Source organism: Hemiscyllium ocellatum, chromosome 3 (assembly GCF_020745735.1).
Source record: "Hemiscyllium ocellatum isolate sHemOce1 chromosome 3, sHemOce1.pat.X.cur, whole genome shotgun sequence".
In the NCBI taxonomy this organism is placed as follows: domain Eukaryota; kingdom Metazoa; phylum Chordata; class Chondrichthyes; order Orectolobiformes; family Hemiscylliidae; genus Hemiscyllium; species Hemiscyllium ocellatum.
In genome coordinates, this window is record NC_083403.1 from 126,994,684 (window position 1) to 127,011,178 (window position 16,495).

General features: G+C 40.0%; 1 protein-coding gene across 2 annotated transcripts in view; it reads left to right on the forward strand.

Annotated features, from left to right (window-relative positions):
* The window catches only part of asap2a (ArfGAP with SH3 domain, ankyrin repeat and PH domain 2a), a 197,836-nt gene that overhangs the window by 175,479 nt on the left and 5,862 nt on the right, over positions 1–16,495 (forward strand). The window contains exons 23-27 of one of the 2 annotated variants that reach the window (XM_060853322.1): positions 352–510; positions 2,492–2,684; positions 3,732–3,799; positions 13,205–13,311; positions 15,648–15,770. In XM_060853322.1, the coding sequence (XP_060709305.1) occupies positions 352–510; positions 2,492–2,684; positions 3,732–3,799; positions 13,205–13,311; positions 15,648–15,770 (650 nt within the window). The remainder of the gene's footprint in view (positions 1–351; positions 511–2,491; positions 2,685–3,731; positions 3,800–13,204; positions 13,312–15,647; positions 15,771–16,495) is intronic. The other variant, XM_060853332.1, reaches the window with a different exon arrangement.

A 16,495-nucleotide genomic window follows, 5' to 3' on the forward strand; every position in this document is an offset into this window, starting at 1 on the left:
TTGGCAAGCACAAGGTTTCTGTTATGGATAACTGTCACCCAACCACAGATCCATCAATGTCTTGTTGCTAATAAGAGCTGCATCAGTACACAATCAGATTGTCTGCAATTTGAACTTCAGTTATTGCTTTTCAAACAGTTGATCAGGTTACTTACTTTCAAAAGAGCAGCCACTCTTCTGAACTTTTTAAAAATAGTCTGCTTTCTTCCTCATTTAAGTGCCCAGTTTTTAAAAGCCTCATAAAAGAAGTATACAGTCCTTTCATGGTGAAATTAACAATACATAAAATTTTATCACTAAGGTTTGTATGTAATACAGTGTGTGAGTAATTTTTATGCTTTTTGACTTTAGTCCAATGTTCAGTTTCTAGCATTCCAACTACAACTGCGTCTGGTGTTTGGAAGCCTGCATCATTCGGAATGGATACAACAAGCAGGCAAAGGTCTGCTTCAGACCCACCAAACCTTCATCCGCCTGTACCTCCAGTTCGAGTAACATCAGCAACAGCAAGTATGTGTCTAGTTATTCATCTCTTATATTTTGGTCAACTTATCTCCTCACTGTTTTAGTTCATATGGATATTGACTGTATTTAATTAAAATGATTTTTATTTATCTTATTATGCTATTACTATTGATAATGTGATCCAATGTTATACGAACATATTTGATTAATCCTGAATTTGATAGTCCAGTTCCTGGGAAGAAAAGTCTCCTAATCTGTAGAAATGAAAGTTAAGTAGAAGGAAATTGATTTTACTACTGGATTCTTTTTTTGACAGAAGCATTCAGTACATGAAATGATCAGCTGCAGACAATATGCACAGTGTGCTGGTAGCTACTTTGTCATAATTTTGGTAGAAGCCGGTAACATGTTTGTTTCTTGTAAGTCTAAAATTCCAGCTGTTTGCTAACAAAATGAAGCCACAAGGATTACAGCTTAAACTGAAATAATTCTATGACCCAAACATCAAAGGGCCTGAATGCCAATAACTGCACTCTACCTTAAATTATTGAATATTTTAAAGGTAAAGGGAATATAAATACTTCTACTTAATCTAAATCTCCTCTTTCACCCATTTAATTTGTACCCCAAATAAACATTAGCCAGATACTCATCAGAAATTAGCAGAATAACCACTTGGTCTGAGTACTTTTCAAAGATGTGCATAAGGGTTGAGGTTTCTTGGGCCATTCGCAAGGAATTTCTTTCAACTCTCTGCTGGCTAAGCCATGGTTATATTTCCCCATTTCTACGCAGGTGGTGTTAGTATCTTGAGTGTAGTCACCTTGGGTCTGATCACTCCTGTTTTATTATTATTTAGCTCTAGTATCCTGGAACTAAAACTCTTCTGTATTTCTCTTTGCTTGGTAATCCATAGAAGTTTAACTCATTTGTTGACTGAAGGACTCATAACAGGAGGTTTATACATATTTAGCCAGTGCAGCGAATTTTAAAATCCTGCTCAAAAGTGATGTCTCCTTTAGCCAGCTTGATGCAGTTTCTAACCTGCAAACTACAGAAATACCCAGGGGCTAACTCACCCTATTGAGATTTGGTTGACATTTTATTTCCTGTTGTCCATCTAGTGAGCAGTTTAGTCACATGATGATTTACTGCTTCTCACCATCTGCTTTTCACAAGAAATCTTCTTTCAGAGTAAACTTATTCTTAAAGAGGCAATCATCCCAGGATGAAATGTAGGTTATTTTCTCCAAAAGCACAAAGGCCATCACAGCTGGTACATTTACAAAGTATGTAGAAAGTAAAATGTTACGTACTTGTGAATATACTGTTTTGGATGCAAGTTATTTGTCATAAAATATAGAAATGTCTTAACGACAATTTAGCTTTGGACTGAGCACCTTATTGTCAGCTTTCGCAGTCATTTTTAAAAAAAACACAAAAAATGTATAAAAACAGCAAATTCTAGAAGTAGCACATTTGTCATTCTCCATGGAGGGAGAAGAACAGAGTTAACATTATAAGAAAAGGACCTTCATTACAAGTCAAAGTACAGGCCAAAGTCTGCTCATTTTTAAGTCCGTGCCCGTCAATATCAAGTAATGGTATAGGTATTCTGTCAAATTATTTTTATCAGCTGGTATGTGAAAATTGCTTCCAATTTATTATTTATAATGTACAATTTTTGTTTTTCAATTTTCATATCCTGATGATATTTTTTGATTATGCTTCATTTGCTCATTGTTCCTGACCTTGCAAGACTTCACTGTTTGTGAAACTTTTTAAAATGTGAAAATATTGACTATGTGGTCACCATGGAAATCTTTAAATTGGGTCTTCGTCCTTGCTAATACCCTCTTATCTCTGATCTGGACTGCATCAGATACTCAGTACTTAAAATGGTAAACTGTAGAAACTGAGACAAGCTTGGAATATATTTTTAACCAAAGGAAGCAGTGCTAATAGTTGGGGATGACAATTATTCTCCTGGACTTTATTTTGCCTTCAAACTATTTTTCTCTTTCAGACCCTTCGCCACCAACTCCAGTAGCAAAGACAAGCAGCGTTATTGAAGCAATGAGTCTGCAGGTGAAACAACCACAAGGCCAACAGCAGCAACAAGGTCTTCCACAGCAAGTTGTTCAGAATAAAAAAGCACTGCCACCACCACTGCCACCACAGCCACCATTACGCATTTCACAGCAGAAATCAATAACCAGGTAATAGATTTTTTTTATTTTTAGCTTGTGACTATAATCTTTCAGATATACAAACAGTTGCCTGGTAATGCAGATCTTGAGGAGGCTGAAAAGAGAGGCATATTGCTGAAGCTTTTTGTTTTATACTCATTATGGTGGCAAATTGTGGGCAGCACGGTGGCACAGTGGTTAGCACTGCGGCACAGTGGTTAGCACTGCGGCACAGTGGTTAGCACTGCTGCCTCACAGCGCCTGAGACCCGGGTTCGATTCCTGACTCAGGCGACTGACTGTGTGGAGTTTGCACATTCTCCCCAATTCTGCGTGGGTTTCCTCTGGGTGCTCCGGTTTCCTCCCACAATCCAAAGATGTGCGGGTCAGGTGAATTGACCATGCTAAATTGCCCGTAGTGTTAGGTAAGGGGTAAATGTAGGGGTATGGGTGGGTTGCGCTTCGGCGGGTCGGTGTGGACTTGTTGGGCCGAAGGGCCTGTTTCCACACTGTAAGTATTCTAATCTAAACTGTGATAATATTTGAGAGTTGCGTGATGGATTATAGATTTGTCCAGATTTGTTGGCTGCAGCAGTTAATTTGTCTTCCTCATCTGTAAATTATCTTGTGACTTCCATGTTAATGTCTTCATTGTTTGAATCTTGGTTTGAACTCTTCATCTTGAATCTCTGTATCAATTTCAAATTCTGTGCCTTCTCCCATCTTCTAACACACTTTTTCTCTCATAATGATCAAAAATCATCACAGCAATTATGGCACAAAAGTTTATGAAAACTAAAAATAGAAATCTATTGTGAAAGATGGAAGAATTTATAGTGAATTTAGTTAGTTCTCAATCAGTCTATTTGTTCTATATAACAAATTTTTTTTTTGGTCAATGAATTTCAACAAACTCCAGCTATCTTTGTTTTTAAGCTCCCCACTTCCTTTGCCTGAATAAAACTGATTAAAGTAAAATGATTGAGGAGAATTGACTCAAAATAATTATAGAAGCTAACTATAATAATTGAATAAGTTATTACACTAATTTTAGAACATCATTGTCACTTGTTCACAGTTCTGATCGAACTTCTACAGTTAAAAGAACATCCACAGTACCTGGATCTGTACAATCACTGCCATCAGGTGAGTAAATATTTATTTAATCAGTAACTCAAGAAGATATGGCATAGTAAAACTGTCAAAGGACTTGTAATCAAGGACCAGGCCAATTAATGTTCTGGGAACATGGATTCAAATCCCACCACAACAGCTGGTTCAACAAATAAAAATGGAAATTGAAAGCTAATTTCAATGATGGTGACCATTAAATTGTCATTAAGTATCAGAAAAAGCCCATCTGATTCACAAATGTCCTTTAGGAAGGGAAATATGCCATCCTTATCCAACCTGCCTACTCCAGGCCCACAGTAATGTGCTAACTGCTTCTGAAATGACCTAGCATACCATTCAGTTCAAGAGCAATTATGAATGGACAACTAATGCTGGCATTCTATATCCCTGTCTTTTTGGTTATCCATAGTCCCTTTCATTAGAGAATGTCTGTGTGCCTCAGTTTTGACAATAGACAATAGGTGTAGGAGTAGGCCATTCTGCCCTTCGAGCCAGCACCACTATTCATTATGATCATGGCTGATCATCCTCAATCAGTATCCCCATAATCCTTGATTCCACAATACTTAAGAGCTCTATCCAACTCGAAAGTATCCAGAGACTTGGCCTCCACAGCCTTCTGGAGCAGAGCATTCCACACACCCACCAATCTCTGGGTGAAGAGGTTTCTCCTCAACTCTGAAATAAATGGCCTACCCCTTATTTTTAAACTGTGTCCTTTGGTTCAGGACTCACCCATCAACGGAAACATGCTTTCTGCCTCCAGAGTGTCCAATCCTTTAATAATCTTATACGTCTCAATCAGATCCCCTCTCAGCCTTCTAAACTCAAGGGTATACAAGCCCAGTTGCTCCAATCTTTCAACATAAGATAGTCCCGCCATTCCGGGAATTGACCTCGTGAACCTACGCTGCATTCCCTCAATAGCCAGAATGTCTTTCCTCAAATTTGGAGGCCAAAACTGCACACAATATTCCAGGTGCGGTCTCACCAGGGCCCTGTACAACTGCAGAAGAACCTCTTTGCTTCTATACTCAATTCCTCTTGTTATGAAGGCCAGCATGCTATTAGCTTTCTTCACTGCCTGCTGTACCTGCATGCTTGCTTTCCTTGACTGGTGTACAAGAACACTTCGATCTCGTTGTACTGCCTCTTTACCTAACTTGACTCCATTTAGGTAGTAATCTGCCTTCCTGTTCTTGCCACCAAAGTGGGTAACCACACATTTATCCCCATTAAACTGCATCTGCCATGCATCTGTCCACTCACCTAGCCTGTCCAGGTCACCCTGTAATCTCTTAACATCCTCCTCACATTTCACCCTGCCATACAGCTTTGTATCATCAACAAATTTGCTAATATTACTTTTAATAACATCATCTATATCATTAATGTATATTGTAAAAAGCTGCGGTCACAGGACTGATCCCTGTGGTACCCCACTGGTCACCGCCTGCCATTCCGAAAGGGAGCCTTTTATCACTACTCTTTGTTTCCTGTCAGCCAACCAATTTTCAATCCAAGTCAGTATTTTGTCCCTAGTACCATGCGCCCTAATTTTGCTCACTAACCTCCTATGTGGGAATTTATCAAAGGATTTGTTCACCTTTTGTGCCCAGTTGATTAGCTCATGACAAGTAAACTAAGTTTACCTTTTTTGTTTATCTCATCAGTGCAATTTACTTCGACACAAAATATTAGACATTCTTGCTCAGCTTGATAAAACTTACAAATAGATGTGTAAAAGGTTGTGATACAGGTATCGCCTTTTTTTTGAATTTTCGCTTTACACAAATTTTTTACAAAAGACCTACTTTTGTATCTGTTTTCGCTAACCGAAAGAGGATTTTCACTTTTATGAGAAAGCACGCACAGTGCGGGTGGCACGGTCAAGCACCTTCCTCAGGAATTACACTCAACACCTCAGCATCAAGCCGCTATAGCCTTGAACTGTGTCTGTGAGCATCTGTGTTTTGTCTCGATTTATTTTGTGCGTCCCTTAGCAAGATGTGTCCTAAGGTACCAGAAAAGCCTGAGAGAGCTTGTCAGGCTGTTATGCTTAGCATAAAACTGGACGCAATTAAGCGTTTCGATCATGGTCACCGAAATAAAGATTTGTGCATGCATTGAACTTGCCTGCGTCCAACATTTTTACTATTTACACACCGAGAAAGAATCTTGAAAGCTGCTGAAGTTACTATTGGTTCCGCTAGTAGTGAAGTGGTGTTTTAGTCGGCATCCAGTAAAGGATAAAATTGGAAGTTTATTTGCTTGACTGGATTGATGGGTGTACAAAACGTGGTGTTCCATTAAGTTATCTTATACTTATGGAGAAATCAGTCAGTCTTTTTAATAAACTGAAACAGAAAGCACTGAATGATACTGATGAAAGTGTTATGAAAGTGGAATTTTAAGGTAGTCATGGGTGGTTTGATCAGTATTTGAGGCGAGGGCAGCTTCATAACTTAAAGGTTACTGGAGAGAGTGCTTTGGCTGATACAGAAGCTATCGAAAAGTTCCCAGAAGAACTGAAGAAAATAATTACAGAAGGTGGTTACTCGTATAAATAAGCGTTAGACTGTGACGAAACTGGTATTTATTGGAAAAAAAATTCCCGATCAAGACATTTATTTCAGTAGAAGAAAAGCAGGCTAAGGGCCACAAGGCATCAAAGTATAGGTTTACCCTAATGCCTATTATTACCATAACTGGTGATATTGTCATTAGGCGTCTACCAGTGTACTATTCAGAAAATCCGATGGCACTTAAAAGCGTTGGTAAGAATACACTTCCTGTTGTGTTTCATTCAAATCCAAGCGGTTGGAATACCTAAATGATTTTTTTTTCCTGAGTACATGAGTGAATACTTTAGTCCTTTTGTTGAAAAATACTTTCGAGAAAAATAACCTCGATAATAGGTGTCTTGTGATTGTCGATAATTGTGCTGCTCTCCACCTGGCATTGCCAAATATAGCAGTAACATTCATGTTGTATTCTTACCACTGAATATGATGTTGTTGCTGCAACCATGTCACCAAGGCCTAATAGCCACAATTAAGGCTTACTAGTTGCAAAATGTGATGCGTTTTATTGTAAGTGCCATTGACAGACAGAGCAAGTCGAAAGCATCTTCGTGAGAGATCTGGAAGCAATACAATATAAAATTGACAATTGCCAACCTTGGAGATGCTCTTGATAGGCTAAGTCTCTTTGAGAAATGGTATTTGGGAAAAAGTGTGTCCCGAAGCGGTGAATTTTAAAGGCTTCGAACCAACAACAATAAATAAGGCAATAGTGACTTTGGCTAAAGAGGCTGGATTTATGGAAGTAGACAGAGATGATGTTGAAGAAGTTTTGGCACCTTAGGACCAAGAAATGACAGACATAGAGCTGGTGCAATTGCAAGAGGAAAGGAAAGAATCAAAACTGAACACAATAACGAACAGCCCATAAGTGAGGTCACCCAAGAACTGAATGTGAAACACTTGTGTGGGATTTTTGCTATGATTGACAGTGCTGCAATGATTGCAGGAAAGTATGACTTCAATTTTGAACAGGCACATAGGTCTAGGGCAGGTTTGCAGGATGTTTTGAGTGCCTACAAAGAACTGTATGGTAGAAAAATGTGTGAGGCTAAGCAGTCAGGCATACTGTCGAATATTAAGACTTTCACATCAGCCACAGCAGACGACAAACCTCTATCTTCGACACTGAGGCAGGCAGACATTGAAGAAAGTGTAGATGTTTGTGACCTGCCTGCCCTCATGGATTCAGACGGAGATGAGATGTTAATAGATTACCCTGTTCCTCTCTCTCCTATACCCCAGTCTCCTATACCTCCCACAACCCCAATCTCCTTTTCGATACATCAGTGTGAGTTTAGGTTTTGTGTGTTATTTGGTAGGTTATTATTTGGGTCTTGGAACACTTAAAAATCTTTCCCATATAAAGTGATGGTAACTGCTTCTTTGCTTTACACCATTTCAGCTTATGAATGGTTTCATTGGAAGGTTCTGCTTTTGGATAGTGAAGGAATCCTGTATATGATGATCTGATTCATAAACATAAATACTTGTGTTTATGAGAGAGACTTAAGTAATAAAGCATCACTAATGTACTGTAATATAAAAAGAGTTTGAAGTTTCTAACTCCTTCAGTTTTCTCAGCCCAGGACATCACTGCAGGAGGTCATTAGCATACTATCCTAAGCACAAGTATCTTCAGCTGCTTCATCATTTACCTTCCTACATAAGGTCAGAGGTGGGGATGTACGCTGATGATTATGCGATGTTCAGCTCCATTTGTGACACTTCAGATATTGAAACAGTTCATGTCCATTTGTAACAAGGGTGCAGAATGTTCTCACGGAGGAGAGGGGCCAGCAAGAGGTCATTGTCCACATTGAAATCAATGATGTGGGAAGGGAAAAGGTTGAGATTCTGAGATTACAGAGAGTTAGGCAGAAATTTAAAAAGAGGTCCGCAAGAGTAGTTATATCTGGATTACTCCCCGTGCTACGAGCTAGTGAGGATAGGAATAGGAGGATAGAGCAGATGAATGCATGGCTGAGGAGCTGGTGTATGGGAGAAGGATTCGCATTTTTGGATCATTGGAATCTCTTTTGGGGTAGAAGTGACCTGTACAAGAAGGACAGATTGCACCTAAATTGGAAGGGCACTAATATACTGGCAGGGAAATTTGCTAGAACTGCTTGGGAGGATTTAAACTAGTAAGGTGGGAGGGTGAGACCCAGGGAGATAGTGAGGAAAGAGATCGATCAGAGACTGGTACAATTGAGAACAGAAGTGAATCAGTCAGGGCAGGCAGGGAGAAGGTAGGACTAATAAAGTAAACTGCATTTATTTCAATGCAAGGGGCCTAACAGGGAAGGCAGATGAACTCAGGGCATGGTTAGGAAAATGGGACTGGGATATCATAGCAATTACAAAAACAAGGCTCAGGGATGGGCAGGACAGGCAGCTTAATGTTCCAGGATACTAATGCTACAGGAAGGATAGAAAGGGAAGCAAGAGAGAAGGGGGAGTGGCATTTTTGATAAGGGATAGCATTACAGCTGTGCTGAGGGAGGATATTCCCAGAAATACATCCAGGGAATTGATTTGGGTGGAACTGAAAAATAAGAAAGGGATGATCATCTTATTGGGATTGTATTATCGACACCTTAATAGTCAGAGGGAAATTGAGAAACAAATGTGTAAGGAGATCTCAGCTTTCTGTAAGAATAATAAGGTAGTTATGGTCGGGGATCTTAACTTTCCAAACGTCTACTGGGACTGCCATAGTGTGAAAGGTGTAGATGGAGAGGAATTTCTTAAGTGTGTACAAGGCAATTTTCTGATTCAGTATGTGGATGTACCTACTAGAGAAGGTGCAAAACTTGACCCACTCTTGGGAAATAAGGCAGGGCAGGTGACTGAGGTCTCAGTAGGGGAGCACTTTGGGGCCATAATTCTATTCGTTTTAAAATCGTGATGGAAAAGGATAGTTGAAGTTCTAAATTGGAGAAAGGCCAATTTTGACGGTATTAGGCAAGAACTTTCGAAAGCTCATTGGAGGCAGATGTTCTCAGGTAAAGAGACAACTGGAAAATGGGAAGCCATCAGAAATGAGGGAACAAGAATCCAGAGAAAGTATATACCTGTCAGGGTGAAAGGGAAGGCTGGTAGATAAACGGAATGTTGGATGACTAAAGAAATTGAGGGTTTGATTAAGAAAAAGAAGGAAGCATATGTCAGGTATAGACAGGATAGATCGAGTAAATCCTTAGGGTATAAAGGAAGTAGGAATACACTTAAGAGGGAAATCAGGAGGGCAAAAAGGGGACATGAGATAGCGTTGGCAAATAGAATTAAGGAGAATCCAAAGGGTTTTTACAAATACATTAAGGACAAAAGGGTAACTAGGGAGAGAATAGAGCCCCTTAAAGATCAGCAAGGCAGCCTTTACGTGGAGCCACAGAAAATGAGGGAGATAATGAATATTTTGCATCAGTCCTGTGGAAAAGGATATGGAAGATATAGACCGTAGGGATATAGATGGTGACATCTTGCAAAATGTCCAGATTAAATAGGAGGAAGTGCTGGATGTCTTGAAAAGGTTAAAGTTGGATAAATCCCCAGGACCTGATCAGGTGTACCCGAGAACTCTGTGGGAAGCTAGAGAAGTGATTGCTGGGCTTCTTGCTGAGTTATTTGTATCATCGATAGTCACAGGTGAGGTGCCAGAAGACTGGAGGTTGGCAAACGTGGTGCCACTGTTTAAGAAGGGTGGTAAAGACAAGCCAGGCGTTTGACAAGGTTCCCCATGGGAGACTGATTAGCAAGGTTAGATCTCATGGAATACAGGGAGAACTAGCCACTTGGATACAGAACTGGCTCAAAGGTAGAAGACAGAGGGTGGTGGAGGGTTGTTTTTCAGACTGGAGGCCTGTGACCAGTGGAGTGCCACAAGGATCGGTGCTAGGCCCTCTACATTTTGTCATTTACATAAATGATTTGGATGCGAGCATAAGAGGTACAGTTAGTAAGTTTGCAGATGCACCAAAATTGGAGGTGTAGTGGACAGCGAAGAGGGTTACCTCAGATTACAACAGGATCTGGACCAGATGGGTCAATGGGCTGAGAAGTGGCCGACGGAGTTTAATTCAGATAAATGCGAGGTGCAGCATTTTGGGAAAGCAAATCTTAGCAGGGCTTATACACTTAATGGTAAGGTCCTCGGGAGTGTTGCTGAACAAAGAGACCTTGGAGTGCAGGTTCATAGTTCCTTGAAAGTGGAGTCGCAGGTAGATAGGATAGTGAAGAAGGCGTTTGGTATGCTTTCCTTTATTGGTCAGAGTATTGAGTACAGGAGTTGCGGCTGTACAGGACATTGGTTAGGTCACTGTTGGAATGATTGCTTGCAATTCTGGTCTCTTTTCTATCAGAAAGATGTGAACTTTAAAGTGTTCAGAAAAGATTTACAAGGATGTTGCCAGGGTTGGAGGAATTGAGCAATAGGGAAAGATTGAATATGATAGGGCTGTTTTCTCTGGAGTGTCTGAGGCTGAGGGGTGACCTTATAGAGGGTTACAAAATCATGAAGGGCATGGATAAATAGACAAAGTCTTTTCTCTGGGGTGGGGAGTCCAGAACAAGAGGGCATATGTTTACGGTGAGAGGGGAAAGATATAAAAGAGACCTCAGGGACAACTTATTCACGCAGAGGGTGGTACGTGTATGGAATGAGCTGCCAGAGGAAGTGGTGGAGGCTGGTATAATTGCAACATTTAAGAGACATTTGGATGGGTATATGAATAGGAAGGGTTTGGAGGGATATGGGCTGGGTGCTGGCAGATGGGACTAGATTGGGTTGGGATATCTGGTCGGCGTGGACAGATTGGACTGAAGGGTCTGTTTCCATGGTATACATCTCTATGACTTTATGACACTAAGACATTAACAGCACCCATGTTTGGGTTAATAAATGACAAATAACATTTAATGCTGTAGATGTGTCAGACAGGAACCATCCCAAGGAAGAGAAATCTAGCCATCAATACTTGTTCAGTGGCATTAACATTGCTGAATCCCACACCATCAACATTCTATGGGTTACTATTGACCAAAGTAGACCCGCCATCTAAACACTTGGGTACCTAAACAGTCAGGTGGAATTCTGTGGTGAGCAACTCACCTTCCCTTCTACAATGGCTGCACACCATCTACATAGCTCAAATCAGGAGTGGAATGGAATATTCTTTGTTTGCCTGGGTACACACACACTGGAAGCTTGGTACAGTCCAGGACAAAACAGACCGCATCTACCACTGTGATGCAGTGCCATCATTGTGTACCATCTCTATGATGTACTGTAGCAATTTCCCCAAGGCTCCTTTGTCAGCACCTTCCAAACATGTGATCTCTATCACCTAGAAGGACAAGGGTAGTAGATGTTTGGAAAGACCGTTGCCTGCAGGTTTTCCCTCCAAATTGCACACTTTGCATAACTATATGACTTTCCTTTCCTAAAAGATCAAAATTCCAGAAGTCCCAGATACCACTGTGGGTGTCATACTCCAAGTACTGCAGCAGTTCAGACAGAAAGCTAACTTCTCTAGGACAGTTGGGGGTTAGCAATAAATGCCAGCTAAATAAACAATTGCCTAGTCAGCAATAATGACATTTTGTGTCTGAGTATTTTGTTACTCAACATTTCACCTGAAGGCAATGCATTATCTTTGGTTAGTGGCACATATGTAACCATGTAGAATATCTGTATTTATATCTGAGGCTTGGCAGGCACTTGAATTGTAGTGTTAACCTACTATAATTCATACCCTGTAAATCCTTATACAGCAAATGTTTTGTTTCAACTGGCACCTTATGAACTGGCACTCTTGACAAACTGGCAAAAATTATATTCCTGAAATACTGGAAGTTTACTGTATTATCATGTTCTATGTGATGTCTGAGTAGTCAGTTGAGGGTGCAAGTGAGAAGGCTCTCTGCCAGTAAGTTTTATTTAAGGCAAAATTATTTAAGTGATTTATGCTGTAAATAAAGTAGAACAATGATGTGCATGCCACCTGCATTACGTTTCCATTACTTGGTGTGTAGCTTTACATTGATTATATGGACCTCTTGATCAACCAGAATAATTGATCAACCGATACAAACCTGGTCCCATATGTGTCAATTAATAAAAAATTTGATGTATTTGACTTAGTAGTGAAAAACAAAACTGCAAATGCTGAATCCAAATTAGACAGGCAGGAGGCTGGAAGAACACAGCAAGCCAGGGAGCATCAAGCAGTGGAGAAGTCAACGTTTCGGGTATAACTATACTTCTGGATTTCTGAAGTATGGTTACACCCGAAACATCCACTTCCCCACCTCCTGATGCTGCCTGGCTTGCTGTGTCTCCCAGCCTCCTGCCTGTCTAGTTTGACTTAGTAGTGGCACTCCCATTTCTGAGTCAGATGTTGTGGTACATATTGCACTCCATGCAGTGTTATCACTGCACTGTGCGGTGAGACATTGAACCATCCTGTTAAGATCCTGTAAACAATCATCTTGGCATTAGTTAGAGAACATCAGGGAAGTTCTTCCAGTATGTTGTCCAACATTTTGTCCTCAACCAATACCAGGAAGACCAATCACCTTATATTAATTATTGTTTATTGGATTATTCTATACAAGCTACCACATTATCCTACAGTATCTGAAATCAACTACACTGCAAAAGTAATGTGAAACATTTTGGGATCCTGAAATGGCGCAAGGTGCTATCTAATTACAAGTTTATTGTAGACTTTTGATAAAAAGCATGATAAGAAAAATTAATATTGTTTCAAACATATTCAAAATTATTATTCAACATTTCACTGAGAGTTGCTATTTGTTCACATCCCAATAGGAGATGCTTTCCTGGGGACGGATGCGGCACCAAAAAAACCAGGGCATGCACCTAATTCAACGGCTCTCAGCAAAGCTCCTGCACCAATGCCACGAAAGTCTCAAATGGTATGACATATTGGACAACAACAAAAAAGCAAAAATTTTCTTGGATTCTTAAAGATTTCAAACATCTTTGGTTTCATTCTAGTCAAACTTAGTTTTTGAAAAAGAAGCACAATCAAAATTTCAGCTACTTTAGTAGCCACATTTTTATTACGAAATTTCTCTGTGAAAGATGGAATGATTTATAAAACAGTTCTCATTATTTTGCTTATGTTCTTGAAATTTGCACATACAAGTCATAGAGTCATAGAGATGTACAGCATGGAAACAGACCCTTCGGTCCAACCTGTCCATGCCGACCGGATATCCCAACCCAATCTAGTCCCACCGGCAGCACCCAGCCCATATCCCTCCAAACCCTGCTGATTCATATACTCATCCAAATGCCTCTTAAATGTTGCAATTGTACCAGCCTCCACCACATCCTCTGGCAGCTCATTCCATACACGTACCACCCTCTGCATGAAAATGTTGTCCCTGAGGTCTCTTTTATATCTTTCCCCTCTCTCCCTAAACGTATGCCCTCTAGTTCTGGACTCCATGACCCCAGGGAAAAGACTTTGTCTATTTATCCTAGCCATGCCCCTCATAATTTTGTAAACCTCCATAAGGTCACCCCTCAGCCTCCGACGCTCCAGGGAAAACAGCCCCAGCCTGTTCAACCTCTCCCTATAGTTCAAATCCTCCAACCCTGGCAACATCCTTATAAATCTTTTCTGAACCCTTTCAAGTTTCACAACATCTTTCTGATAGGAAGGAGACGAGAATTGCACGCAATATTCCAACAGTGGCCTAACCAATGTCCTGTGAGCCGCAACTCCTGTACTCAATACTCTGACCAATAAAGGAAAGCATACCAAACGCCGCCTTCACTATCCTATCTACCTGCCACTCCACTTTCAAGGAGCTATGAACCTGCACTCCAAGGTCTCTGTTCAGCAACACTCCCTAGGACCTTACCTTTAAGTCTATAAGTCCTGCTAAGATTTGCTTGACCAAAATGCAGCACCTCGCATTTATGTGAATTAAACTCCATCTGTCACTTCTCAGCCCATTGGCCCATCTGGTCCAGATCCTGTTGTAATCTGAGGTAACCCTCTTTGCTGTCCACTACACCTCCAATTGCCTCATTCTGCCATAGAATCCATAATCAAGATCTTTAGTGTTTCAGTATAAGCTATTTGAAATATTGATTTAAAAACTACCACTGACAATTGAAAGACCTATTTATTAGTCAAAGAAAATTTCAGCTGGAAAATGGAATTTTAATTAAGTCTTAGAAGTACCACCCGTCAGTGTGAATGTGCATTAAATCAATACAAATTGTACTGTAAAAAAATATAGATTTCAGACAGCCTTTGTCCTAGATGACTGAAACAATTAGACTCAATCAGACCAGATAGCAGGTGAGTGAGTGACTTCATTCACCTGTATCATCAATGGGGAGTTAATGGGTTTTGGGAAGATTTGTAGCCCAAGTTGAGGTTCTGGGTGTAGGTTTGCTCACTGAGCTGGAAGGTTCATTTTCAGACGTTTCATCACCATACCAGGTAACATCTTCAGTGAGCTGTTGGTGTTTCCTGCTTTCCATTTATCTGTTTGGGTTTCCTTGGGTTGGTGATGTCATTTCCTGTGGTGACGCCATTTCCTAAGGTGTTGTCATATCCGGTTCTTAGGGGTGTTAAATGGGATTCAAGTTGATGTGTTTGTAGATAGAGTTCTGGTTGGAATGCCATGCTTCTAGGAATTCCTAGAAACATGGCATTCCAACTGGAACTCTATTGACAAACACATCAATTTGGATCCCATTTACCACCGCCTGAGAAAAAGAACAGGACATGACGACATCACCTTAGGAAATGGCGTCACCACCGGAAATGACATCACCAACCCAAGGAAACCCAAACAGATAAATAGAAAGCAGGAAACACCAGCGATGCTTTGTCCGGAAGCTCACTGAAGATGTTATCTAGTATGGTGACGAAAAGTCTGAAAATGAACCTTCCAGCTCAGTGAGCAAACTTACATCCAGCAGGGAGTTAATACTTGGGAATTTATTGTTTATTTGTAGGTGTTATATGCTAATAGCAGGCATTCTTTAATAATGGTGGATATTCCAAATATCAAGTTTTGTACAGTGCATTTTTGAGTCATACAATTTAAATGATTATTTTACTTATGCACAGTCATATGAACGTTTGCTTTAAGATAGTCAGACCTTACATATGGGATTTTTTAAACATCATCATTTATTCAGTCAGTTTGGAACATTTAAACTTCTACTTCTATTTGTGGTCTGCTTTGTTCTGTGAAACTTAACTTGTTTTCTGTTATTTTAGTTGAAAACAAAACCAAGGCGTGTGAAAGCAATTTATAATTGTAGTGCAGACAACCCCGATGAACTTACTTTCTCAGAGGGTGAGATTATTATTGTCGATGGTGAGGAAGATCCAGAATGGTGGGTAAGTTGATGTGCCTGATTTTAATAACATAACTTTGGCTATGTTGAAGCATCATAAAACCACTTCCTAATTGACATGAGCAAGTAGTTCAGATCTAAATTTAATTCTGTATATATAATATATGCTCTTGGTGAGCCAAATTTAATTTTGTACTCTTCCATCAAAATATCAGTTTGTCAAATAACACAGATTTCAACATATGTCAATCTGACAAAGAAGCCATCATTTTCTCTGTACCAAAAATTGTGCATTTTCATATATGTAGCATATAAGCACCCTCCACAAACTATCCACCACACACTCACACGACAGTCATATGATGCTATCCTTGCATTTGTAGTGGACTTCATTTTCTCACTCCAGAAATCTTGATTTACTTGCCTTAAGCTACAAGTCAGTGTATGTGATCATGGAAAAAATACAGACTGTGTTGCAAGGATAATGTAGAGTTTACAATACACTCACACAAAGCATACAATGTATAGTGTAGAGAATGATGAACAAATGATCTTCCAACAAAATGATTTCAAAGTGGTAGCATTTGCTAATTCATCAAAAGATTGCACTGAAGAAAGAAATTCAGAATTCATGAAAAACAGGTGTGAAAATTGAAGAAGAAATCTACCCGGAAGACTTACTCAAGGCCAAATATGCCATCAGATAGAGGCCATGTACTGACCTGCTCTTGAGAAGCATGTATTAGTATGAGTCCTCAACACCATTTG